The sequence below is a fragment of the Myotis daubentonii genome, chromosome 9 (assembly GCF_963259705.1).
Source record: "Myotis daubentonii chromosome 9, mMyoDau2.1, whole genome shotgun sequence".
Lineage (NCBI taxonomy): Eukaryota > Metazoa > Chordata > Mammalia > Chiroptera > Vespertilionidae > Myotis > Myotis daubentonii.
This window is the reverse complement of record NC_081848.1, coordinates 46167298-46193036: the sequence shown is the minus strand read 5'-3', so window position 1 is coordinate 46193036 and position 25739 is coordinate 46167298. Positions and strand designations below refer to the sequence as shown.

General features: G+C 48.6%; 1 protein-coding gene across 1 annotated transcript in view; it reads right to left on the bottom strand.

Annotated features, from left to right (window-relative positions):
* Positions 1–25739, bottom strand: part of DNHD1 (dynein heavy chain domain 1) — a 53992-nt gene that overhangs the window by 24685 nt on the left and 3568 nt on the right. Inside the window, exons 3-19 of the mRNA XM_059710849.1 lie at positions 21937–22107; positions 18536–18739; positions 18346–18456; positions 16358–16514; positions 12588–12842; positions 12342–12479; positions 12167–12218; positions 10190–10446; positions 9856–10099; positions 6856–7013; positions 5892–6384; positions 3379–3506; positions 3076–3274; positions 2630–2721; positions 1934–2132; positions 426–551; positions 38–135 (exon numbers count right to left, since the gene is read on the bottom strand). Coding sequence (XP_059566832.1) covers positions 38–135; positions 426–551; positions 1934–2132; positions 2630–2721; positions 3076–3274; positions 3379–3506; positions 5892–6384; positions 6856–7013; positions 9856–10099; positions 10190–10446; positions 12167–12218; positions 12342–12479; positions 12588–12842; positions 16358–16514; positions 18346–18456; positions 18536–18739; positions 21937–22107 — 3082 coding nt within the window. The remainder of the gene's footprint in view (positions 1–37; positions 136–425; positions 552–1933; positions 2133–2629; positions 2722–3075; positions 3275–3378; positions 3507–5891; positions 6385–6855; positions 7014–9855; positions 10100–10189; positions 10447–12166; positions 12219–12341; positions 12480–12587; positions 12843–16357; positions 16515–18345; positions 18457–18535; positions 18740–21936; positions 22108–25739) is intronic.

Here is a 25739-nt window from a genome sequence, read left to right as displayed (position 1 = left end):
CAGCCTCTGACCACCCTGCCTTACCCCCCTTCCCTACCAGATCAGAGCTGGGAAACTGGATCTTCATCTCATGCAGAATTTTATTCAGAAAAATCCACTTCTGCTGGAAAGTCACCCACACCGCCAGTATGTCACCTGTGTGAGCAGCCAGAGCAACACTAGGGGAATACTAGTTCTGGCAATGGGGTCCAGCCTGTTCCTGACCTCTCAGGTTGTCCCACCCCAAAATATCCTACTCAGCAGGACCCAAGGACCTCGCCTGGAGGAGAGAAAACTGTCACTGTGAATAAAGACGTGGTGCCCTGAAGGAGGTCCTCGCTCTGCCTTTCAGATCGTCCCTGCCCAGTCCCCACTTCTCGCCCATCCCATCTGGGCCATCCCCCTTCAGGTCCCACACATAAACTCAGCTAGAGGCCTGCACTCACTCAGGTCATGCAAGATGGTCATCCACTCCAAAGCTCTTTTGTATAAGTCTCCCGACTTCTGGATGGCCAGGATCTTGAACAACACCTGAAGACTCTCCTGGATGGAATCCTGCAGGCTGCTGTAATCTAAGGAAGGGTGGGCTCGCTGAGCTGAGCTGGCAGTCAGATGAGCAAGGGCAGGAGTGGCTAAGGCCCCAATTCACAGACACAGATCTCCAGCTTTCTCTAGAACAGTGATCGGCAAACTGTGGCTCGCAAGCCACATGCGGCTCTTTGGCCCCTTGAGTATGGCTCTTCTACAAAATACCGACTTCTGCGCATGGGCCACGAAGTTTCAATTGCACTGTACGCGCGCCCGCATGTGGTATTTCATGGAAGAGCCACACTCAAGGGGCCAAAGAATCGCATGTGGCTCGCGAGCCGCAGTTTGCTGACCGCTGCTCTAGAATACCCAACCACTTCTTTTCTGCCACTAGTTGAACTGTAGGCTCACCAAGAGCCACAGGGTGTTGGAAAACCTGCTTATGTGAGTTATAATTTTGATTACAGAATTTAATCTAATATTATGTTAACCACTGAGATATATGGGTGGGGAAAAGAGCTATTGGTTCTATGGAAACTATGCAAGGCTTCAGTAAAGGTGAGTTGATAAAAAAAAACCATTAAATTAGATATAGGCCAGCCAATTTTCAAAAATTGGAAAATTATAATAAAAATCTAGAAAAGTTCTGGTCTCAGGTAACTTCACAAATGTCTTCATGGCATTGCTCAACTTTATAAAAACTGAAATTGGAAACAGTAGACAATGCATGCGTGCAAGAAAGGAAGTGAGAGACTTCTGCCAATTCCCTAACTAATACCACCTTGAGTGCCTGTACCCATGCGGTTCCCTCTCCCTGGCATGCCTCTCTCCCCTTGCAATTTGAGAAAACTCCTCCTCCTTCAAAAGTCAACAAAAGGCCTCCCCGCAAGGGAAGGGAAGTTTCTCTGACTCTCCCTGGTCCTTTGAAGCTGCTTTCTGAGATTCGACTGCCCTCAGTTAGGTGCTCCACCATGCACCTAAGTCTCTCTACTCTGCGCGCTGCCTCCCTCTCTCTCTCTCTCTCTCTCTCTCTCTCACTGGACTCCTGTCTGGAAATCTCAGGGTCTCCTGTGTTTGGCTCAGCAGAGGCAGGTGGGTTTGATGAGGGAGCGAAAAAGGGATGAGTGAGCAGGGCAAGAGGTCAGACAGCAGGACACATGCTGGAGGCGTTGACATGACCATGAGGCGTTTCTTAATTCACTCAGGAAGGGGAGAACCTTTGCTGACGAGGCCAGGCGTTGCGTGGGAGTGAGGGGCCGGGAGCACCATGAAAGACATCGTCTCAGAACAGAATGATGTCGCAGGCTGTCCAGCACGGACGGGGACCTGGGCTAGAGAAGCCAGATCTGGCCGGGCTCGGTGGACGTGGTGGCTGAATATGACCGCCAGCGGGGGACTTTCACTGGGCCACAGGGCTGGGTCTCACCTGAAAGGATGAAGGTGCCACTATCCTGGGCCATTATGTCCCTGTGGAGCATTTGCTTCTTGGAGCGCCCCAAGGCGGAGGGCTTGCAGGGCACGTGCAGGATGAAGTTGAGCAGGCGCAGCTTGCGCGCTTCCCAGACCTGCCGCAGCTGCTGAAGGGCCTCTTGGGCCTGAACGTGCTCATTTTCATTCCGCCAGATCTGCAAGAGCTGGGGCTCAGGAACCAGGACTGGGCAAGGGCTCAGGGAATAGCACTGGAACAAGGGCCAGGCTCAGGGGGGTGCAGGTCTCAGAGACCATCAGGCTTCGGAGACGGGCCATGGGCAGCACACTCTGACCTAGGCTGCTGCCTTGAAACCCACTATGTTGCAAGGCTCCAGCTGGTTCTCATGCTCTTTTGGGGCAGAGTAAGTGTTGGGGGACATCTGCCATCCTGTGTGCCCACAACTTTGGGGCTGCCACCTACTTCCTTCCCCTGGTGGGGAGGGGTGTGCATACTCTCAGTCTCAGAGAGTCTGAACCACCCATCAGATCCCCATATGCTCTAGGCAGGCCAGCAATCTCAACCCCACCCCACCCACCCACAAGCCAATATCTATTACCCCCGTGTCTCAAGGGGCTGCTGGACCTTAATTGGCTCTATTAGAGCTGAGCAAACAGAACCTGGGACCACCTCCCTCCCTCCAGAGGGCCCCACCTGATTGATTTGATCTGCAAAGTCCAGCAGTGGACAAGTGAGCAGCTGGCCCAGTGTTAGGAGTTCTACGTTGAGACTGCCCAGCCCTAAGGCTAGAGATAGAAGGGACAACAAGTCAGAGCAACACCGGTATATGGCAGGTCTGGGACCCAGAGCCCAGCCCAGCCCAGCCCAGCTCCCAGACGGCAGATCTGAGTGTAACATAGAGCCAAGAACCCCGAACCCAAAGTCCTGCGCACAGTGCAGAGCCCAGAGCTTAGACTCCAGCCTGAGCCAGCCCAGGTTAGCAGGGAGGACCCACATGGTGCTTTGGGGGTAGCAGGGAGCAACCCAGGGAAGAAAGATGTTTCCAACAAGAGTGACTGAGCTGTTGCATTGTTCTAACCCCTGTGTCCTTCCCTTCCCTTCCCCTCCCCTCCTCTCTCTGACTCTACTTAGAAACATACCGCGAAGGAGGACTTGGAAGTTGAGGCCATGCAGCTGGAGGCTGCTCAGCTTGGTGAGCAAGGGCAGGTAGATGTGGAACTCCTCCAGAATGCGGATGCAGTACTGCAGGACTGGGTTGTGCAGGCCCATGGTGGCATTCAACCGGGCCACCTCTGTCAGCCAGCCCTCTATCTTCTCCTGGGCCATAGGCAGGCTGAACTGTAGGGAGAAGGGCTCAGTGTCAGCTAGAGACCCTCCCCCACCTCACCCCCCCTGCAGGCTCTCCATTCCCAGGCAGGAGTTCCAAGGAAGGGTGTCAGCACCTTGGCAAAAGCCATGCACTTCCAATCACTGATGTTTTCAGAGATGACTCGGTACAGGTGCCAGATGCTCTGCTGATGCAGGATAGGATGGATCCCACAGATTGGCAAGGGCACGGGACTCTCATCCCCTGTGGGACAGGGCTGGCTGAGGCCTGGGTTATGTGTGGGGGCGAGGGCGTGGTGGGGGATGGTCAGTCAAGAGCCCATGATGACAGAAGGCAGGGTCCCAAAAGTGCCGGGGGGGGGGGGCCAAAATTGTTAAGTAGAACAATGGAGGTAGAGACAATCCAAGGGACAGTTGTCCCAAGGACAGGCTATCTGAGACAACCCAATGGCAGTACAAGGGAAGGCTCCTCTTCCATTACTCTCCACCTCACTCACCCGACTCAGGCCACAGCAGGCTCCTTACTGTGGCTCAGGTCCCCAGGGGCTCCCTTCTGCCGAGGGTCCTTGACTGACAGATTATTCTGGAGCCCTGTTCCCTCAGAGAACCAGGTGCTTCCGCGCTCACCAAATTCAAGCCCTTGCTCAAAACTCTCCTTTTTAATGAGGCCTAAGCTGCCCACCTCTTGAAGAACATTCCCCACATTAGTGTGGATAATACATTCCGGGTTTTCCAGTCGTTTCATTTGAACTTTGGTGCTCAAATTGTCCCAGATTTGGCCAGTTGGTGTCCCTTCTGTGTCCTTATGACATGCTCCCATCACTTTTTAAAAGAAGTTAACATTTCCTTACTTTCTGGTTGAAAAGATATTCCAGGCTCATCTTATACCTGCCCTGCCACAGCCCTGGGATCATCCATTCCCTGAGGAGCCCTGGTTCCTATCCACAGCAATGATATTAGAAACCAAGACGGAGCACAGTGTGGTGCCTTGCTATTATGGACATATGCTTATCTCCTTGTTCATGTGCACATAAACATGCACACACATGCAACATGTGAATGTGTGTTTTAAAATGCAATGGAAATTACAGAGTAGATACTACAGAAAGTGGAAGCTTATAAAACAAACACAATATTTCCCCAGAACTAAAAAAAAAAAAAAAAAAAAAAAAAAGAGGTGATGATAAAGAAGATAAAAAATGGAGGAGTGCTCCAGAAAATCCAATATACAAATAAGAATTCTGGGAGGAGGCCAGAGCAAACAAGAACCATTTTAAGTAATTGATAAACATATCACCTACAAAGGGGAAAATAAGATTGATATTTGTCCACAGTGCTACATGTCGAAGACAGTGATATAATACCTAAACTTGAGGAAAACCTCAGAATTCAATATTTAGCCAAGCTGTGATATAAGGACATTAGAAAGGGCATTTTCAGCATAGGAACTTAGAAACGTTAACCCCTCTAATTTTCTTCTTAGGAAAACAAACAAACAAACAAACAACCTCAAACATGACAGCCATCCAAGCAAAGAACAAAAATAATGAAAAGATGTGGTATTTTTAAAAAAATGGTAATTCATAAACAAAACCAGGAATCCTTAGATGTCCAAATAGTTGCTAACATGGTTATAAAACAAAGCAAAGGTCAAAAGTAAAGAGTAAAAGATGCCTAATGAAAAATAAAGGTAGTTTCAATCATCTAGATCTAAGATGATTTTAACAAAACCTGGAAGTCTGGTGAGGAGACAGGGACGAAAGAAGTGAAAGCCATGCTGTGGGGTTTCCTGGGCCTTGCACTACAGGGCCTGCATCCACTGCTGTGCTTTTTCACAAACATCTCCAAAACTAGCAGGAAAGGTCAAGGCCCGCGGTCAAGGTCCGAGTAGAGGATGAGGGTCTCCTAATACTTGGCTAAAGAAAAAGTCCCTTGCTTGAGGATGGTCCCAGTGTCCAACATCTCACACTTGGCCAACAGCCCCGAACTTGGGAGGCCCACAGGGAGAGGTGGTCATAGTGAGGTTGGCCAAGAAGCAACTGAGAAGCAATGTGTCTTTGAACGGACGGAAGTGACTGATAGAAGTGACGGCACCGGAGGAAAAAAGGAACCTGAGCCCACACTGTTCTTCACAGGCAGAAGGGAAGGAGCGGCACCGCTGCATGGAAGACGTAAGACCAGGAGCTCTGTGCTGTGGGCCAGTGAGGCCCCAGCAGCTGACTCCACAGCACACTGGCTGGAAGCATGAAGACCATGTTCACCGGGGCCTGCTGCCCGGCGCAGGGCTGGGTGGAACAGGGCTGCACAAAGGCTGGTGCTACGACAAGGACGCCTTCGCCTTCTCCTGCACAGGTTTAGCCCTCTGACCCCATCACATCCTAAGGGAACGTTCCCGTCTGTCTTCCCTCCCAGACTATGAGTCCCGTCTCCCCATCCTAAGCACCGCACTCTATCCAATGTTTGAAGATTCTGTCCTGCAATTTTCACATATAAAAGAGAGCAGTGAAGGTGTGAGATCCCCGGAACTTGCTTAGGGGCACACAGGACACAGGACCTTGAGTCCAAACCCTTCTCTCAGCTGGGGGGTTGCTCACAGGGTGGGGGTGGAGGGGGCGGGGACCCTCGGTACCAGTGAAGGTGGTGTAGGCGTGGTGCAGTTCGCTGAGGTAGCTGGTGGTATCCTGGAACTGCTGCCCCAGGGCGATGAGCTGGTTCTCCATGCTCTTCTGCTCCTGTGCAGGGTCCAGGTAGGGGCTGGACAGGGCCTTCCTGATCAGGCCGTCCAGCTCGGCCAGCGCCGCCGCCATCAGCTGCTGCAGCTTGGGCACGATGACATGTCGCTTGCTGAGCAGGAACTCGGAGGCCTGGCTTCTCTCAAACTGAAATGCCTCCCACAGATCCAGGAGCTGGGGGGCAGGCAGAGGGCAGTCAGGCCCACGTGCTGGTGAGGGAAGAGGGCCGGGAGGGAGGGGTGGCTCCCCGGGTTGCCTTCTCACCGAGATGTCCAGCGCCTCGGTGTCCGCACTGAAGAGACTGAAGTGGTTGCGGATGAGCTCGTGGAGGGCCCGTATGTATTCCATCCGTTCCTCCAGCTCGCTGTACTGCTCATGGGCCTTGTTCAACTGCAGGGGCCCGCAGCATGAGACCGGCACCCCACCCACCCCCTCCTGCCACAACCCAGCAGCACCCCGAGGAGGGGGCATGCCCACCTGCTGGAGGCTGCAGACTCCAGCTGCCTCCCTTAACCCACTGGGACCAGGGGCAGTCTGAGGTCACGCCCCATCTCATCCAGGCCTCTCTGCAGACAGCACTGCTCCGCCCCCTCCACATCATTACCCTGCGACAGGGCAACTGATCCCTATCTGACTGGACAGGAGCAGACCTCTGCCTCTGAACGCAGGACAGTGTCTCTCTCTTCTCCTGGGGGCCTCCCCCTGAGCCAGGAGAGCAGGGCGAGAGGTAGCAAGGGCAGGTCACCCATGTGAGCGCAGTCTAAGAGCCTCGGCCCTGCTGGGAGCTCAGCTGAGTCCTGCTGAGCGTTTGAGCGGGATGGGCCCTGGGTAGGCTGGGAAGGAAGGAGGGGGAGGGCCCACCTTCTGGGAGCACCGGGCAATGGTGTGAATGTCAGAGTTGATGATTTGGAAGGCTTCGGTGAAATCTGTGAGCTCCTTCATCAGTTGCTGGCTGCGGCTCCAGCTCTCGCCCTGGACGTGCTCAAGAATTTCCTTTCTGATTCTCCCCAGCTTGGATTCTGAACACAGAGGAGGGTGAGGTGTTAAGGGGTGCACAACAAAAGGGGTGCTGAGGGAGCGCAGTGGGCCCAGAGTGGGAGTGGGAAGGGGACACCAGACCATGAATTCATTCCCTCGCTCACTGAACGCTTACTGGAGCCCGGCCCAGTGTCTGATCAGCTGCTAAGCACCGGGGCCTGTGCTGGGCCCGGGTACACAAGAGTGAGTGAGTGAGACAGAAAGGGTTTCCAGCCAAGGAAGCTTACAACATGGTGGCAGAGACAGATACATAAACAGATAATCAAAAACCAATGTGATAAGTGCCCACGAGTCCTCAACCTGGCATAGTGAGAAGAGGCGAGGCCCAGGGAGGCTGGGAAAAGCCTCAGAGAGGGGGACATTGGAGCTGAATGTGTTGAGCAGTTCATGCTCCGAGGGGCAAAGGCACAGCACATAGATGAAACATGTGCAAAGGCAAGGAGATGACATGGTTATGAATAGCAGAATCCCCTACTGCAGACGAGGGCCTTCTGCCTGGGGAGTCTTACTGCTTCTGCTCTGATAGAATAGACAGCGAGAAGAGTGGATCATCGGCCTTTTCCTTTTAAGGGTGTAAGGAAAGAGGATACGGGGCTAGGGGATAAGCATGGGAGCTGCCTTTGGCAATAGGAACAAGCCTATTGTGTAGAGGGCAGGAATAATTTCAAGATGGGACCTCATCAAACCTAAGATACTACCAATTGTAGGAGGCACCATTCTTTCATAGACCACAAAAAAAAAGAAAAAGTGATGCCATCTAAACTCTGACATGCCATCCGTCTTCATATACCCCTTAAGTTCAGAAATGTTAAAATAATGCACAGAAGAGCATAGAAATATGATATAAACAATACCACAAAATACAGTGTCACTACATGCCCGATACAATGTCAACTACTTTGCCTGTATGAACCCATTTAATCCTCACAAAAACCCCTCTGAGGTATATATTATTATTGTCCCTATCTTACAGAGAAGCAAACTGAGGCTCAGAGTGGTTAAGTAACTGTATCAGCATCACACAGTGGCAGAGCAAGGATTCAAACTCAGACAGCCTGGCTCCACGCTGTTACACTTTTTGTTTTGTTTTGAGGGGTGAAAAGTAAATCAGCTTGTCCCCTAGGAGCATCTCTTCCACCTCAAAGGGGGGCAGTGAGTTCCAGGGACACGTAATTGAGACAGACTGGGGATGGCCCTTCTGGGGTCTTGGAGGACGTAACCAAGAGGACTGGGCACCAAGAGCTGAGAAAACCAAGAGAAAGGGAACCTATTGAGGGGCACCCAAGGTAGAAGAGAACACAGGGATGCGAACTTATCCTTTCCAAACTATCCCTCTGGCCTACGGCAGGAGCGAGGCCGTTGCCATGGAGCTGCTTTTGGACCTGCAGCATCAGGCAGCGACGGCAGAGAGGAGCTCAACAGCGACCCGGTGTGGCACCAAGGAGCAATGGGCTGATAAAGTGCCACGTTTAGCTGAGGTTAGAAATGGAGGGGGGGGGGGGTAATAGATTTGAGAAGTATTTAGGAGACAGACGCACGGAAATGATTTGGCGACAGGTTGGATGGGGTGGAGTTAGGGAAAGGAAAGAGTACAGGATGCAGTTAAGCCCTAACCGGTTTGGCTCAATGGAGAGAACGTCGGCCTGTGGACTGAAGGGTCCCAGGTTCGATTCCGGTCAAGGGCATGTGCCTTGGTTAGGGGCACATCCCCAGTGTGGGGTGTGCAGGAGCCAGCTGATGGATGTTTCTAACTCTCTATCCCTCTCCCTTCCTCTCTGTGAAAAATCAATAAAATATATATTTTTAAAAAGGATGAAGTTAAAGTTTTGATAAGAACAACTCACCATAGTGGGTAATTATATCATTCACTGTTCAAGGGAGCCCAGTGAGGAGAGCAACAGAGTGGCAGGATAAAAGGGTAAACTTAGCAAGAAGGATTACAGCAGACAGAAGAGGATAAGGTGACAAGAAAAAATTAAGCACCCACTGCATGCCATACTCAGTGCTGGGAATATCACACATGATATCTCATTCAATCTTCCTTGCCATGACCGTGAGAGTGACTTCCATTATTTTGCCCATGTTATAAATAACACTGACTTAAGGTCACACACATCAGTGGAAAACAGAGCCAGGATCCTGAACCCCATGCTTTCTCTCTCCATCTGCTCTTTTTGAAGAAGCCAGTTGACTCTGGACTAAGACTTAAGAAGCCAACAAACTAGAAAGGACACAGGCTTTCCAAGTACCAGTGGAGCAAAGGCTGCCCTGAACAGGGTCAGAACAAAAGCAGGCCAATCACAGGCCCTCCCTCTTCCTTCCTTGCCAGCTTGAACCCCCTGTACATTTAGGACAGGGCGAGGGGCGGAGGGGGGCACTTTAGGCAAGTGCTTCATCAGTTGAAGAGCAAAGGCAGGGAGGGCTGGGCAGGCCAGGACTTTCAGGCAAACTCTTTCAGGCCCCAGCTCCCCGGCCTCCCACCTCCACAGAGAAAGCATAGGCCCGATAGTCTCTCGTCCCTGCAGGTAATGGACACTAAGCTTTTTCTCAGTTGCATTCGGTTGAACTCTGCGCCATAAGAACAGAAAGTGTCAGGTGGCAGGAACCTGGCTCCCCAGGAGAATGGGGAAGAGGCTGTCCTCTTCAGGGGTCACACCTGCAGTTGCACAGGGAAGGGTCTGGGACCTGGGGCTCTGGGAAGCTCTGCAGCTCCAATGAGGGGCCTGCAGCTCAGGTCCCCAGTGTACATTCCAGACACCAGCAAAGCCGCGTGGATGAGGAAAGGAGGCGGGAGGAAAAGGAGGGAGGGGAAGCGGCACTCACCCAGGTCGGCCTGTATATCACGGCAGCTCAGCAGCAGCAACTTGCCTTTTGTGATCAGCTCGACAGGCATCTGGGAGACGCCGGCCTGCCAACCGTCCAGGTGGCTCACCAGCGTCTGGTAGTTGCTGATAGGACAACCTCTCATAGACTCCAGCTTCTGGGGCCCCCAGGCTTGCAGAAACTTATACATGCCCGTCATCCAGTGATGGTCCCGGCAGAACTCCTGCACCTCCCACAGCATGTCCTAGGGGCAGACAAGGTGCTGAGGGCAGAAGCGGGTGGATGTGACGGGGCTTGGCAGGCACCCTCCCACTCCTCACGTCTCTGTACTCACCACCAGCAGGGCCTGTTGTACAGCCAGCGCCTGCTGGATCCGAGGGTTGTTATTTAGGTCCTCTTGCAGCTGCTTGTAATTGGGGGGCAAGCACTGGCTCCGCAGCCGGTATCCACGGACCTCCAGCGCTTGGGTGACGGTGTGAGACTTCCAGGGCCACACCAATCCTACATTCGGGCCACAGAAGATCTGCACAGCATCACCCTGGGACTTGGGCATCAGCATTTCCGCGTTCGAGCCCTCTTCTTCACCTTTTCCTAGTGGGACACATGCCATAATTGTCCATGAGTGCCCTCCAGGGCCCCTACACGACCTCCCCCTCTAAAATGTGTCCCCCCCACACACACACACACACCCTGCTCATGAGTGAGTTTACACGTACATCTTATTACAAACACAGTGCACCAGACCCGTGGAGGAACTCATTGGTTAGGGTTCAGGTGGAGAGAAGAGGGTTTACTCTAGCTATTGTAAGCAGGAAGGACATTATAGAACACTAAGTGGGTTGCAAATACACAGAAGAGCTGAAAAACACTCTAGTAGCAAGGGGGTCTGGGAGAGCAGTTTGTAGGAGGAGGTGGGAAAGGATGTTGAGCGTGCCAGTACTCAGTCTCCTCCTCAAGGACCCGTAAACCTGGCCTCCCTTGTAACTTCTTAGGAACTGGTTAATTGACAAAGTCTGTATTCGCATTAAAACTTTAGCCCTAGCGGTTGCTCAGTGGTTAGAACATCGGCCCACCGACTGAAGGGTCTAGGGTAGGGTTTGATTCATTTCAAGGCACGCCTCGGTTGCAGGCCCCGTGCAGAGGCAACCAATCGATGTGACTCTTTCACATAGATATTTCTCTCTCTCTGTTTATCCCCCTGCCTTCTACTCTCTCTAAAAATCAGTGGGGAAAAAATATCCTCAGGTAAGGATTAACAACAACAACAACAAAAACACTTTATTAAAAAGGGGGGGAAGCATCAAAATGCTTAGAAATTAGACCCTTACTAACAACACCTAACATTATAGTGCCTGCCCCCGCCCCCCCCCCCACACACCCAGTGCTCAGATCTCTTATCTGTACTCATTTTCTAAGTGAGCTCATCCAGTGTCATGGTTTTAAATACCATCTATTTGCTCCCAAATTTATCTCTAGCTCAGACTTCTCCCTGAATGCCAATCCCATTGAAACGACGGCCTACTCTACCTCTCCACTTGGGTGTCTAATATGTACCTCAAGTAGGACCAAAAATGAGCTCTGATTTCCCCCTCCCCAAAACTGCTCTTCCTGCAGTCTTCCAACCTCAGCAAACGGGAACTCCATTCTTCCAGTTGCTCCAGTCAGAAATTTTAGTCTTCGACTCCTCTCTCTCTCAACATACACCCAGCGATCACAAAATCCTGTTGGCTCTACATTAAACATATATCCAGAATCCAACTCATTCTCACCATCTCTGCCACTGCCTGCCCCTCTGCCCAGCCCAAGTTGCCATCAAATCGCACTGTCTTGTTGGCAATGCTCTTCTACCTTGCCTCCCCACTTCGGCTCTTGTCTCTCTCCCTTGCCTCCCCCTTTCCCCTGATTTTGCTTGCGGATGGGATGCTTAGACCTGCAGCTCATCTCGCCGTTATATGGCAGTAAGCCTGCGGATAAAACGATGGTTTTGTGATTGCAGCCTCTCTTACCACACACACCCCTCTAAGCAGATGTGCCCTTACTATAGCTAAACCCAGGAAGGAGTTGGGGGAAGAATATAAACAGCCTGGTACTTGATGGCGTTTTTGAGCCTCTGGACCTAGCCTGGAAGCACCTACCTTGTGACTTCTTGTTTTCATTGTTTAGACCACTCTTATTGGGAGGGAAGTGCTCAGGTTAGATACGCTCCATCCACACCCAAAGCCTGACTCTCTGGCAATGCCATTAGCACGCTGCATGTGCCCTCCCTCCTTCTTCCCCTCCTCCTACCCTCTGCCTAAGTCTCCTTAAATACCTTCAGAATTCAGGGACTCCCCAGAGGTCTTCAGGTCTGTAGACTTCATTACCTGCATGTCACCGTATCGTGAAGGGGCAGAAATGAAAAACAATGAGGGTTCGGACCAGGCTGAAAGCTCCTGAGGATAAAATTTGGGAATTCCCACAGCCAGCCCCCTGCCCAACCAGAATACCTTCAGAGCAGAAACCTTGACATACTGTAGGCCCCCAGTTAGAATCTGGATTATGTCTTCAATACAGGGCTCATGAGACAGCTGGCCACGCCTGTTAAAGACCAGCTGGGCTGAGAGAAAGGGATTCTGCCTCGGGGCCTATAAAGAAGGGTCAGGAGAGGTCATGGGGCTAGATGTCAGTCTCCGCTCCCCGCCAGCTGGCCCTCGACTGCCTGCCCACCTCCACCCATGCCACCACCACCTCACTTTCAGGATGTTGGTCACAAAAGAGGTTATCTTCTCCTCTATGATGGACACGAGGCTCTGGCAGATCATGTAGTGCACCAGGCGGGCCAGTTGTCCCAGCTGCAGCAGCCAGGTCTCTACTCGCTTCAGCTTCTGCTCCAGCTGCCGGCACTGCACCTTCCGCAGGTATATGGAGCCTTGGTCTGTTCCAACCCTCTGGCAGTTCTGCACTCGCTCCTGCAGGCCCTGTTGCATTTGATATGTATCCTCCTGAACCTGCCAGCACCGAGAGTGGAAAACTCACTGGAGAAAGAGGGATGGCCCAGCCGGGGTGGCTCAGTGGCTGAAACAGGAGGTCAGGGCTCGATTCCCGGGTCAGGGCACATGCCCAGGTTGTGGTCTCGATCCCTCGTGGGGGGTGTGCAGGAGGTAGCCAATCAATGATTCTGTCTCATCATTGATGTTTCTGTCTCTCCCTCTCTCCTTTCCTCTCTGAAACGAATTAAAATTTTTTTTAAAAGACAAGAATGAGGGATGGAGAACAAACTGGCAACCCACTGGCCTGTGCAAAATGCTCAGGTCTTGGAGCCGGAAACCTAGAACCTAGATTTACACACAGAGGGCTGCTTTTTAGTAGAGATAGCCCCAGACATCTTTATGTGACCAGGGAAGATGTGAAATTGAGAATATATATTTGAGAGGCCACAATGTATTAGTTTGATAGGTCAGGCCTGTCTACTAAAAGCCCCGAGGCAGGGAACTCAAGTAGAAAAATTTGTGCCCGTGTAAACAGAGAGGTCCACACAGCACAGATTAGACAGAAAAAGAGAAAGGTTGGATAAGTACGGCCACATAACTCCAGGATACGGACTCTCATCACTGGGCTGGGTGGTGTGGCCTGTTGGCCAGCAGAATACTGCCTTATGTGACAGCAGGAGCTGTCTTTGTGTACTGACTCAGGCTTTCTGTGGGAGGTGGGGGTATGTGAGATAAAAGTCTGGGAGCTTCTCTGTGGGTTCTTCTCACATCTGGGAGGGGCCTCATTCCCCAAAGGCTGCGGACAGGTACCACCTCTCAGGGCCTGTCCTGTTGAGGAACAGAGGGGAGATACCAGGAAGATATTCTTGGCCAAATGGACATTTTGTCCTTGTTGCTCTCTTGTCCTTTTTGATGCTCCATAGAGCTTATAATTAAAACTAACTGGTGACTATGAACTGTTTTCTGCTAACCCTGAGCTCAAATCCAAGTTTTCTGAGACCCAGACATAGGCAGTTGAGACTTAAGCCAGGCATATCATGCACACGTGCCCTCAGACTTGGCGAGATGGCCTCTTCTGTGCTCCAGCAATACTCTCAGTACCGCTGGCCCGGTGTTGCTCAGCGGTTAAGCATCGATTCATGAACCAGGAGGTCAGGGTTCCATTCCTGGTCAGAGCTACTGGACTTGATCCCCAGTAGGGGGTGTACAGGAGGCAGCTGATCAATAATTCTCTCTCATCATTAATGTTTCTCTCCTTCCCTCTCCCTTCTTCTCCCTGAAATCAATAAAAAAATTTTTTTTAAAATGCTCTTAGAGTATTATGCTAAGTGAAATAAGCCAGTCGGAGAAAGATAAATATCACATGATCTCACTTATATGTGGGATATGATGATCAACATAAACTGATGAACAAAAATGGATCCAGAGACAAGGTGCCAGTGAGCAGACTGTCAAATTTTGGGGATAAGGCAGGGGACAGGGGCAGTTAGAGATCAACCAAAGGACTTGTATGCATATTAGCATGACCAATGGGCAAAGACACTGGGGCGGTGGGGGCTAGCCCTTGGGGGTGGGAGTGACAGGCGAGGGGTTAACGGGGGGGGGGGGGGGCATGTAATACTTTCAATAAACAAGCGAAATTGAACATGAAGAAAAAAGTGCTCTCAGTACCGAGTGCTTCCCACTTCATGGCCCCGAGTCCAGTGCGTCTTCATTATCTAGTTACTTGTGTGACTTGCCACGACACTGTAAAATCTTTGAGGAGGAGGCCTCCGGCACACATTTTACTTCTCTATTGCTTAACCCAGTGCCGGTCACTGGCAGTTCCAGAGTAAATATTTGTAAAAGAAATCTGTCACCTTGCATTAAAGAGCTCGCTGAGTGCCAGTTCAGATAAAACCAGACAAACAGTAATTATTACAACAGAATATAATCAGAATACAATTTAAAACCTCACCACTAGGGGCAGTATCTTCAAAGTTCTGAGGACATTTTTTAAACCTGGAATTCTGAATCTACTAGTAGCCACAGTATCACTGATGTTTGAGAATGAATAAAGACATTTTTAGATATATAAACACTCCACAAATTTACCATTTACAGATTTTCTCTTAAAGAAACAATCACGCCCAATAACAATAGTATATTTCTGACAGAGAAATATGAATACAAGAGCATGAAATGGTCTATGAGTAGATTGAATGAGCACAGAAATTTGTGAAACATATTATTAATTCTAAATGGGTAGGCTGTAAAGCAAGAATGTTCATAAGAAATCAATTTAAATTCCTCCAAGATTTATTAATATGAGCACATTAGAAAGGGTAGAGGGTGAAGGGAGAAAGAGGAGAGGAAGGAAATTAGGAGAGTGCTAAGGTTCTTATATTGCTTGGGAGAAAGATATGGCTACAAATTCACACTTGACATTCATTCATTCAACAAATAGTCACTGAGCACCTACTATACAGCATAACCTATAATAAGCACTAGGGCCCGAGGACTGAAGGGTTCTGGGTTCAATTCTGGTCAAGGGCACATACCTTGGTTACGGTCTCAATCCCTGCCAGGGTGTGTGTGGGAGGCAACCGATTGATGTGTCTCTCTCCCATCAATGTTTATCTCTCTTTCTGTCTCTCCCTCCCTTACACACTCTCTAAAAATCAATGGAGAAAATATCCTTGGGTAAAAAAAAATATATATATATATATGTAAACTACTGACTATAAGAAAGTTATAACTAGTTTCATAACATTAAAACAAAGGTGGAAATAGGAACTGGAGGTAGGGAAAGGCCATGGAGCACCTCACCTCCACCTTTTGCCCCATTCAGTTCAGTGCAATGCCAGGTCCAGCTCTTGCTGTCTGGAGGCTAAAGACCATTTCCCCGTATGAATGTACCAAGGGCCTCCTTCACATCATTTCTCATTTTCACAAAATTTGGGTGGGCCCTCTCTCTCAGATCTGGACTATCTACAGATGGTGATTAGCCGGAGAACTTTGTAAGTCATCCAGCCCCACCTGACAGACAAAAAACCATGATGATAGGTCATGGGGAAGAGGCAAGTACACAAGCAGGGCCTCCCAGGCCCCTGGCCGGGGGCATGCACCGCAGATGCAAAGTAGGCAAAGTTAGGAAGGATGCCATCATTGGGTGCTTCTATGAGCTGTGCCAAAGTTGCAAGATTGGTTCAAAGATAAGCCTGGCAGTATGAAAGATCAGGATTCCAACTCTCAGATTCCCTAGTGCCCCTGGCACAAACAACTGAAAAATAGATGTTGTTATGTTCCTTCTCCTCCCTGCTCAAGGCCAGGACCAACCCTTAGGGAAAGGCTGAGTCCAAGTCTCTGCCCACCTGTTACTGATCCAGCCAGCCCGGGGCAGAGGCTGCTGTTGCTGGGCAGAACAATGGTTGAGACAACTGCAGAGCCCAGGCCACCCAAGGGGATCCCAGGCGAAGCTCAAGCCAAGAGGGAGCTGGAACTCTGGCAGCTCAGCTTGGAGAAAGGGGTCACCATACACTGGAGCCTCTTACCATGTCCAGGATGGACTTGCAGAGTTGCAGACAGCGAGAAAGCAGCTCCAGGGCCTTGTGGTTCTCCTGGGTTAGAGCCCGCTGCAGGTCCAGCAGCTCGTAGCACCGGTCCGGCTCCTGGGGGAGCCAGGATACAGAGTGCAGCTCCTGCAGAAGCCTGGAATCAAGGGCCACACTGGTCAGAGCCGCTTCTCAGCCCTCTCTCCTTGGACACATTTGACCTCTTGCTAGCTCAGCTCACCTCACAATGAGCAAAGGTTTCGAAAGATTATAATATCCCCAGTGACCGACAGCCACAGCTCCCTCTTGAGGATTCGTTGGAAGAATTCAAGCCCAGGAAGTTTCTGGCTGGGGAATTCTTTGGGAGAGGCCTGGGGTATGTGCAAATGTTTACCCTGAGTGACCTTCCTGCCAGGAGAAAGGGTCAAATAGAGCCCAAGGTCCGACTTAGAAGGAGAGACTACAGAGGCTTCCTCCTTGGACGAGGGGAAGTGGAGGGCCCTACTAGTCTAAAGGGATGGGGGAGTTTAAAGATCAAAGGTGATGGACCTGCCACTTCCCTATAGGCCAGTGATGGCGAACCTATGACACGCGAACTCATTTCTGTGGATGACTTTTCTTTGTTAAATGGCACTTAAATATATAAAATAAATATCAAAAAATATAAGTCTTTGTTTTACTATGGTTGCAAATATCAAAAAATTTCTATATGTGACACGGCACCAGAGTTAAGTTAGGACTTTTCAAAATGCTGACACGCCGAGCTCAAAAGGTTCGCCATCACTGCTATAGGCTGACTATCCCTGAGGAATCCCACTTCTGTTACCCATTCTCCACCACCCACCCTGAAAATACCACATCTCTAAACACCCTTAAAACAGAAGAGGAGAGAGAGAGAGAGAGAGAGAGAGAGAGAGAGAGAGAGAGAGAGAGAGAGAGAGAGAGATGAGAGACCTCCAATGAGCAGAGGATGATCCTAATGGGTGTCATTTATTCGGTAGCTACTATGAGGCACTGAACATGGTCCTTTATATTCACAATCTCATTTAATTCTCACTATAGCTGTGTAGCAGAAATCTTTATCTCTATTCAGGTCAAGCCCCTCGCTAGAGTCCAGGATTTAAATTCAGATCAGTCCAGCCTCCAAGCCCTTCTGCTTTTGATGAACACCATGATGATTAGGCTAGGCTGGAGGATGCCCAGAGTATAGGTTACAAACTGACAGCCCACGGTCCACATTCTGACTGAAATGGTGTCTTAATAAAAATTTGAGCTAACGAGGTAAAATTAAGAAATTTTACAACAAAATGTGCATTTCCAAGCAATCCTGAAAAATAAGGTGGCTGACATGCTGGGCCTCTGCTCCAATGGCAACAGTCCATGAGAACTGAGCACGACTGTTCTCTTCCAATGCCATCTCCAGATCACAGTCCCCACACTTTGTCATGTCTTGCATCTAACCCACTGCATTTCTTCCATAGCTCCTGCTTGGGGCCCATAGGCATTTGAGATTGCAACTCCTGTCACAGAAGGTAATTGGAGTGGCTGAGGAGAGCAGAGAAAGCAAGAGAGTACCGAAAATAGAGACAACTAAGCTTTTCCAAAGAAAGAACCCAAGTAATACTGTGGAGTCAACCACCTGAGCTAGATCTCCAGATGTGCTACTTAATCATTGTGTGATCTGGGGTAACCTGGTGTAGGAGTGCATTAGTACACAGTGATATGTTCAGAATATATTATTCAGAGGTAAAAAAAAAAATGGGTTACTTAACAATATGTAAAGTCTGATCACAACTGTATGTGTGATAGAAAAAAGATAGAAGAATATTCAACAAAATGTTCATAGTGGTTACTTACGGGTGGAGGGCTTAAAACTGATTTTCCATTGTGCTTCTTTGTATTTTCCAAATTGTCTACAAGGAACATGTTATTTCTTTTTCTAAAAATGATTTTTAAAATCCACCGAAGTTGTGTTTTGAAGACCTCACCTGCTGATATGGAGCAGCGCCACTCCAAAGTGGGGCACGGCAAAGAGCAGATGCCTCCCCAGGAAATTCCGGCACCGGTGCAGCCTCTGAAACTTCACGGTCTTCCTCCAGCTACAGAGCAGAGGGAGTGGCCACATGCAGCTTGCTCTCTGCAGCACTTCCCCCCAACCCCACAGCCATCATCACCTACCAGGCCCAGGCCTTGCGTAAGAGGCAATACTTGAAGAATGGAATGAGCTGGAGGAGCTGCCAGAGGACGAAGTGGCGGTGCCAGGTGCCCAGCGTCATTGTCTCGGTGGCCTCCTTAGGATGTACATGCAGGACCCCAAAGGGCGAGAAGATGTAGTGCTCGGGATTCACCTTGTTTGGCGGCACCACCACCAGGCTGTAGGGCCTTTAAAAGGGGCTCTGATCAGTGGGAGCCTCAGGAACGTGTGCAGGCTCAGGAAGGGACAAAAGAAGGCAGGGGAGATTTTTTTTTTTAAAAGACAGTAAATAAGACAGTAGAAGAGAGGTAAAAGACCAGAATGATTTTCAAAATAGAAAGATGGATCAACTATCTTTAAGAAGAAATAGAAGCCAAGGATAGATGGAAAGAAAAAAAAAAAGCACCTAGCCAATTCCAAGTTCATATCTCCAGACCTGGATACCTTACATCCCATCAAATCTAAGATTTCCATTCATTGTAAGATGCAGCATTTTTTAATGAAAGAAAAAATGCTCCCAATATGATACTCCATCGATCTGTAAGACGCATCGCAATTTCAGAGTTGTCAAAATGTGAAAAAAATGTGCAGCTTGGAAATGATAAAATTCATATATCTCTAGACACTGAAATAACATCAGAGACCATCAAAGAATGCCACTTGGAGTAACTGAGAATGGGGAAACGCAAGGGGCAATGAGAAGACTAGACACAGGCCAAAAAGGGGAAAACTGCCACCTCGTGAACAAGGCACCTCCAGAGCTATCTTACAATCCCACCAAATCCTCTTACTGCAGAGAAATGCACCTACATTCCAACTTCAAAACAACTTACATATAGCTATATAATAGCTGTATCTTGTTGCAGTAAACTAGTTAGCTTTCCACCATGGCCAATTGGCATCTCATCCCACATCATTACCATTACAGTACTAACATTACTGCCAGACAGTAATGTGTAGCCGCCACTAGGTGGCAGTAGGTAGCTCATCACATTCCACCAAAAGTGATCACTTTAATTATTTGTGATGGCACTACATGCCATGGATTACTGGTATCCTATTAGTATTTCCCACTGGCAAGGAGCTCATTTCCTGGAACTACTCATGATACCAAGTACTGTATCTGTCAGGGTCCCATCAGGAAAACCAAAACCACAGTAGACAGTATAACAAAGTGAATCCAATAGAGAGAATGTGTCTGTGTGTGTGTGTGTGTGTGTGTGTGTGTGTGTGTGTGTGTGTTTTGTTTTTTAATCCTCATCTGAGGGCATTTTTCCCATTGATTTTGTAGAGAGAGTAGAAGGGAGGAAGGGGGAGGAGAGAGAGGGAGAAACATTGATGTAAATGAGACACATTGATCGGCTGCCTCCCGCAAGTGCCCTGACTGGGGTTGGGAATTGAACATGCAACCCAGGTATGTGCCCTTGATTGGGAATTGAACCAAGACCCTTTGGTGTGTGGACAGATGCTCCAACCATTGAGCCACATCGGCCAGGGAGAGAATGTGTTTTTTAGTTTCAGAGAACTGAGAAAGCAAAAAGGGAACACTAGCCGAAACTGGTTTGGCTCAGTGAATAGAGTGTCGGCCTGCAGACTGAAAGGTCCCAGGTTCGATTCCTGTCAAGGGCATGTACCTTGGTTGCGAGCACATCCCCAGTAGGGGGCGTGCAGGAGGCAGCTGATCAATGTTTCTCTCTCATCGATGTTTCTAACTCTCTATTCCTCTCCCTTCCTCTCTGTAAAATATCAATAAACTATATTTTTTTTAAAAAAGGGAACACTAAGGTAACACAGATATAATGACTGCAGGAAATGGATGCCAGCACCACAACTAGAGGAGCAAAGGAAAGATGTTTGGGGTCTTAGAAGCTGCAAGCTTGGAGGAGGGGGTGTAGAGCTGGAAGTTGAATTTCCTGGCTGCTACCAGTACCTAAGTATTTTGGAGGAGGGGCCTTGCAGAGTTGCGACTCAGAATTCTGATGGGAAGGTACCACCTGGCTGGCATTGGTACCTCCCAGAATCACGAAGAGGCTGATGTAGAAAGTGCCGGCTGCTGTCAGGGTGAAGCAGCCTGGTGCAATGCTGACAGGCAGAGCAAGCAAAGGAAGGAGAAAGGCCCTTCTCCTCTTATCCTGTGGTCCAGCCTCCTCCTAGCACCCCTGTTAATCAAGCCTAACAGGAGGCCAGTTGAAAATGAGAAATGATTTTTCAGTCTCAGCCCAAGTATCACAAAGCAGAGAGAAGAGTAAAATTAGAACCAAGACACAATTGCTTAATAACTAGCACAATGCTCTCAGTGAATGTTTGTTGATGAATTGATCAGTAAGTGAATGGATGATACAGATCAATAGTGCTATGTAAGTCCAGGAGAAAAAGATCAGTGTATATGGAATAAGGCTCTCAGATACTGCTTAAAAGCATGAGCTGGTCCAGCCTGGCCGGTGTGGCTCAGTGGTCGACCTACAAGCCAAGGGGTCACAGTTCAGTTCCCAGTCAGGGCACATGCCTAGGTTTCGGGCTCAATCTCCAGGGTGGGGCAAGCAGAAGGCAGCCAATCAGTGATTCTCTCTCATCATTCATGTTTCTATCTCTCCCTATCCCTTACTCTCTAAAATCAATAAAAATATATTAAAAATAAATAAATTAAGACAGCCCTAGGTGTAAGTCCTGTTTCCACCACTTATGTGGCTTTGGACAAGTCATTTAACTTCTCTACATATCAGTCTACTCATCTCATATATGGAAATAATATGGTGAGGATTAAATAACACATCTCATGTAGTTATTAACACAATGCCTGGAATACAGGAAAGCTCAATTAATGGTAATTACTATTATTACTTCTGAGAAGAGATGGGACTTGAACGGGGCTTTTGGAAATATGTAAGATTTGGATCTAACGGAAGAAAGGGAATGAATGCCTCTGGAGTCATGTGGGAGGAGGAGACTTGCTTGTATAGCCCCAGAGATCAAACTAAGACTGAGGGGTAATTGTTAAAAGAGAGCAGATTTTGGTTCAGTCTAAGGAGCAGGATGCTTTGGGAAATACAAAACTTCCCTGACACTATAAAGATTTAAACAAACACCCGATTCATGCACTGGAGTTTGGAGAGATCACCATTAAATTCCTTTCTGAGATAATGGCCAAACGCTTCTATCATTCTAGGATAGAATAAAGCAGACAGAGCCAAAGGTGGAAGAGGGTGACTCAGACAAAAGGCTGTGAGGCTGAGGTGAAGGGAAGGGGGCAGGATACTGGGAGACAGAGGAGAAATATGGGGGGGGGGAAGGGGAGAGAAAATGCAGGAGAGCAGAGAGGATGGAGAGAGAACATGGGAGGAAATCAGGGAGTGGAAGGAGCTGAGGTCTAGGGTTAGGCTCTTACCTAAAGTACCGGCTAGGAGCCACATTGAGGTAGACGAAGTGGATCTTCTTCAGGTATCTCTCTGTCTTCAGAATGGCCATCGCCTGGCTACTCAGGCGGGAAATCGGAGGGAGGCCGCTAGTGCTGCTCTTTTTGAAGGTCTTTTCAGAAACTTCAGAGTCAAGCTGAGACCTGGATGAGAAAAAGTCCGGAGAGACGAAGCAGAGCAAAGGGGTCAGGGTGCCACTGTTGGCCGTGAGAGCAGGAGCTGGGTCAGTCTGGTGCTGAGAGGACCTGCTGTGGCACTGTCCGAGCCTTTCTGCCACCTGTGCGAGCACACCCAGTCCATGGGAAGGCACGTTCACAGACATGTGCACAGACAACTCCTTCCTCTGATAAATGACTAGTCACTCTAGATTGATTGCATCTCCTGTGAAGTAGGTATTTTGTAGTGCTGAGTAAAAGTAAGGGGAGTACTTTTATTTTCCCAGCTCATCGCCTTGCAAGCCCACAGCCCTGGATTTCTCCTCTCTGGCAGCCTTCCTAACCTTCTAGACCACCTATCTTTGCTCCCACTGTACCCACTTTCCAACCCTACCTGATCTCCATGCCTGGGACTCTTTCTTGCCCTTCCCAACCTTCAGCTTCACATCCTTTCCTTTCCAGCCAGGACCTAATGGTGCATCCTTCAACCCCCCTCAATCTTCTTACACTTCTACCACACCAGTCAACAGAATGGATATGAAAAATTTTACCAGGACTAGTAATTTTAGTTGGAGTGACCTCGAGCGCGCGCGCACACACACACACACACTCACACACACAAACCTCTGAATAATTAAACTTAGACTTAACCAGTCAAAGTATACCAGTGTCGCTAATTGATCCAAACACAGTACCATCCTATTCTAAAGTTCATATCAACAATAGGGTTTATGAAGGAAAGAGGAGATTCCAAGAACCAAGATGGCGGCATAGGTTAACGCTGGAGTTTGCTGCTTTGAACAACTACTTCAAAAGTAAAACTAAAAGACGGAAGGGACATCACCCAGAACCACAGGAACGCTGGCTGAGTGGAAGTCCTACAACTAGGAGGAAAGAGAAACGCATACGGACACTCAGAGGAGGCGCAGTGCTGAAGTCAAATTCTGAGGTGCGGAGTGCGCGGTTGGCATTTTCAATCAGGAGGGAGTCGCAGACTCTGAGCTCCAGATACAGGCGAGTCTTTAGGGACCCAGACTCAAACGGGAGAAGCGGGACTGTCTGGCTTCGGTCAGAGCGAGTGCAGCTTTCTCTCCCAGCTTTGCAGCGGGTGCTGGAACTCAGAGAGGCAGAGCCCCTGGGGACAGGACTGAGAGCCGCCATAACTGCTCTCTCCGGCCCACCCTGTTGATCCTGTGCGACCCGCCCTACCCAAGCCCTGCACAGAGGCATTTGCTGGATAGCCTCAGGCAAAGGCTAAATTAGCACCTCCCTAGAGGACAGAAGTTCTCTCACTGCTGACACAGCTGATTCTCATAGCCACTTGGCCTGGAGGTCAAACCCTCCCTGGTATTAGCTACAACAATCAAGGTTTAACTATAAGACTGCGAACAAAGACCACTAGGGGGTGCACCAAGGAAGCATAACAAAATGCGGAGACAAAGAAACAGGACAAAATTGTCAAAGGAAGATATAGAGTTCAGAACCACACTTTTAAGGTCTCTCAAGAACTGTTTAGAAGCTGCCGATAAACTTAATGAGATCTACACGAAAACTAATAAGACCCTCGATCTTATATTGGGGAACCAACTAGAAATTAAGCATACACGGACTGAAATAACGAATATTATACAGACACCCGACAGCAGACCAGAGGAGCGCAAGAATCAAGTCAATGATTTGAAATGCGAGGAAGCAAAAAACATCCAACCGGAAAAGCAAAATGAAAAAAGAATCCAAAAATGCGAGGATAGTGTAAGGAGCCTCTGGGACAGCTTCAAGCATACCAACATCAGAATTATAGGGGTGCCAGAAGATGAGAGAGAGCAAGATATTGAAAACCTATTTGAAGAAATGATGACAGAAAACTTCCCCCACCTGGTGAAAGAAATGGACTTACAGGTCCAAGAAGCGCGGAGAACCCCAAACAAAAGGAATCCAAAGAGGACCACACCAAGACACATCATAATTAAAATGCCAAGAGCAAAAGATAAAGAGAGAATCTTAAAAACAGCAAGAGAAAGAAACTCAGTTACCTACAAGGGAATACCCATACGACTGTCAGCTGATTTCTCAACAGAAACTTTGCAGGCCAGAAGGGAGTGGTAAGAAATATTCAAAGTGATGAATACCAAGAACCTACAACCAAGATTACTTTATCCAGCAAAGCTATCATTCAGAATTGAAGGTCAGATAAAGAGCTTCACAGATAAGGAAAAGCTAAAGGAGTTCATCACCACCAAACCAGGATTATATGAAATGCTGAAAGGTATCCTTTAAGAAGAGGAAGAGGAAGAAAAAGGTAAAGATACAAATTATGAACAACAAATATGCATCTATCAACAAGTGAATCTAAGAATCAAGTGAATAAATAATCTGATGAACAGAATGAACTGTTGATTATAATAGAATCAGGGACATAGAAAGGGAATGGACTGACTATTCTTGGGGGGGAAAGGGGTGTGGGAGATGTGGGAAGAGACTGGACAAAAACCGTGCACCTATGGATGAGGACAGTGGGTGGGGAGTGAGGGCAGAGGGTGGGGCGGGAACTGGGAGGAGGGGAGTTATGGGGGGGAAAAAAAAGAGGAACAAATGTAATAATCTGAACAATAAAGATTTAATTAAAAAAAAAATAAAATAAAATAAAATATATATTTTAAAAAAAAATAAAAAATAAAATAAATAAATAAATAAATAAAATTAAATTTAAAAAAAAAGTGAATAAATAATCTGATGAACAGAATGAACTGGTGATTATAATAGAATCAGAGACATGGAAAGGGAATGGACTGACTATTCTTGGGGGGGAAAGGGGTGTGGGAGATTCGGGAAGAGACTGGACAAAAATTGTGCACCTATGGATGAGGACAGTGGGTGGGGAGTGAGGGCAGAGGGTGGGGCGGGAACTGGGAGGAGGGGAGTTATGGGGGGGAAAAAAGAGGAACAATTGTAATAATCTGAACAATAAAGATTTAATTTAAAAAAAAACAATAGGGTTTATGACCTTGAGGTTGGATCAGGACGTCCTTGTAGTGGTGTAACTGCTATTGAAGGCCCCCTTCCTTAACCATTAAAGTCCTCTGTGATCTAAGTAGGTTCAGAAGATCACAGAACCAGGAATATGAGGCTTTCAGCCATGGACTAACTCCCCCACGTTGGCTGCCTTCCCGCATATGTATCCGTACGGGCTCCCATCCTAAACCTGTCCCCCAATTTGAGAGGAAGGAGTGTCCGTTCTTCTCTTACAAGGCCAATCCCTCCATTTGTGCTCTGGATCCCCTATCCCAGCGGTTCTCAACCTATGGGTCGCGACCCCTTTGGCGGTCGAACGACCCTTTTCACAGGGGTTGCCTAAGACCATCCTGCATATCAGATATTTACATTAGGATTCTTAACAGTAACAACATTACAGTTATGAAGTAGCAACGAACATAATTTTATGGTTGGGTCACAATATGAGGAACTGTATTTAAAGGGCCAGAAGGTTGAGAACCACTGCCAATCCCTTCTTCATGAGGAATTTTCAGTCTGTTCTCCTTACCATTAGCCTATATTTATTCATTCCCTCTACATATATTTATCGAACACCCGCTTCTCAAGCACTGTCTTAAGGGCTATGA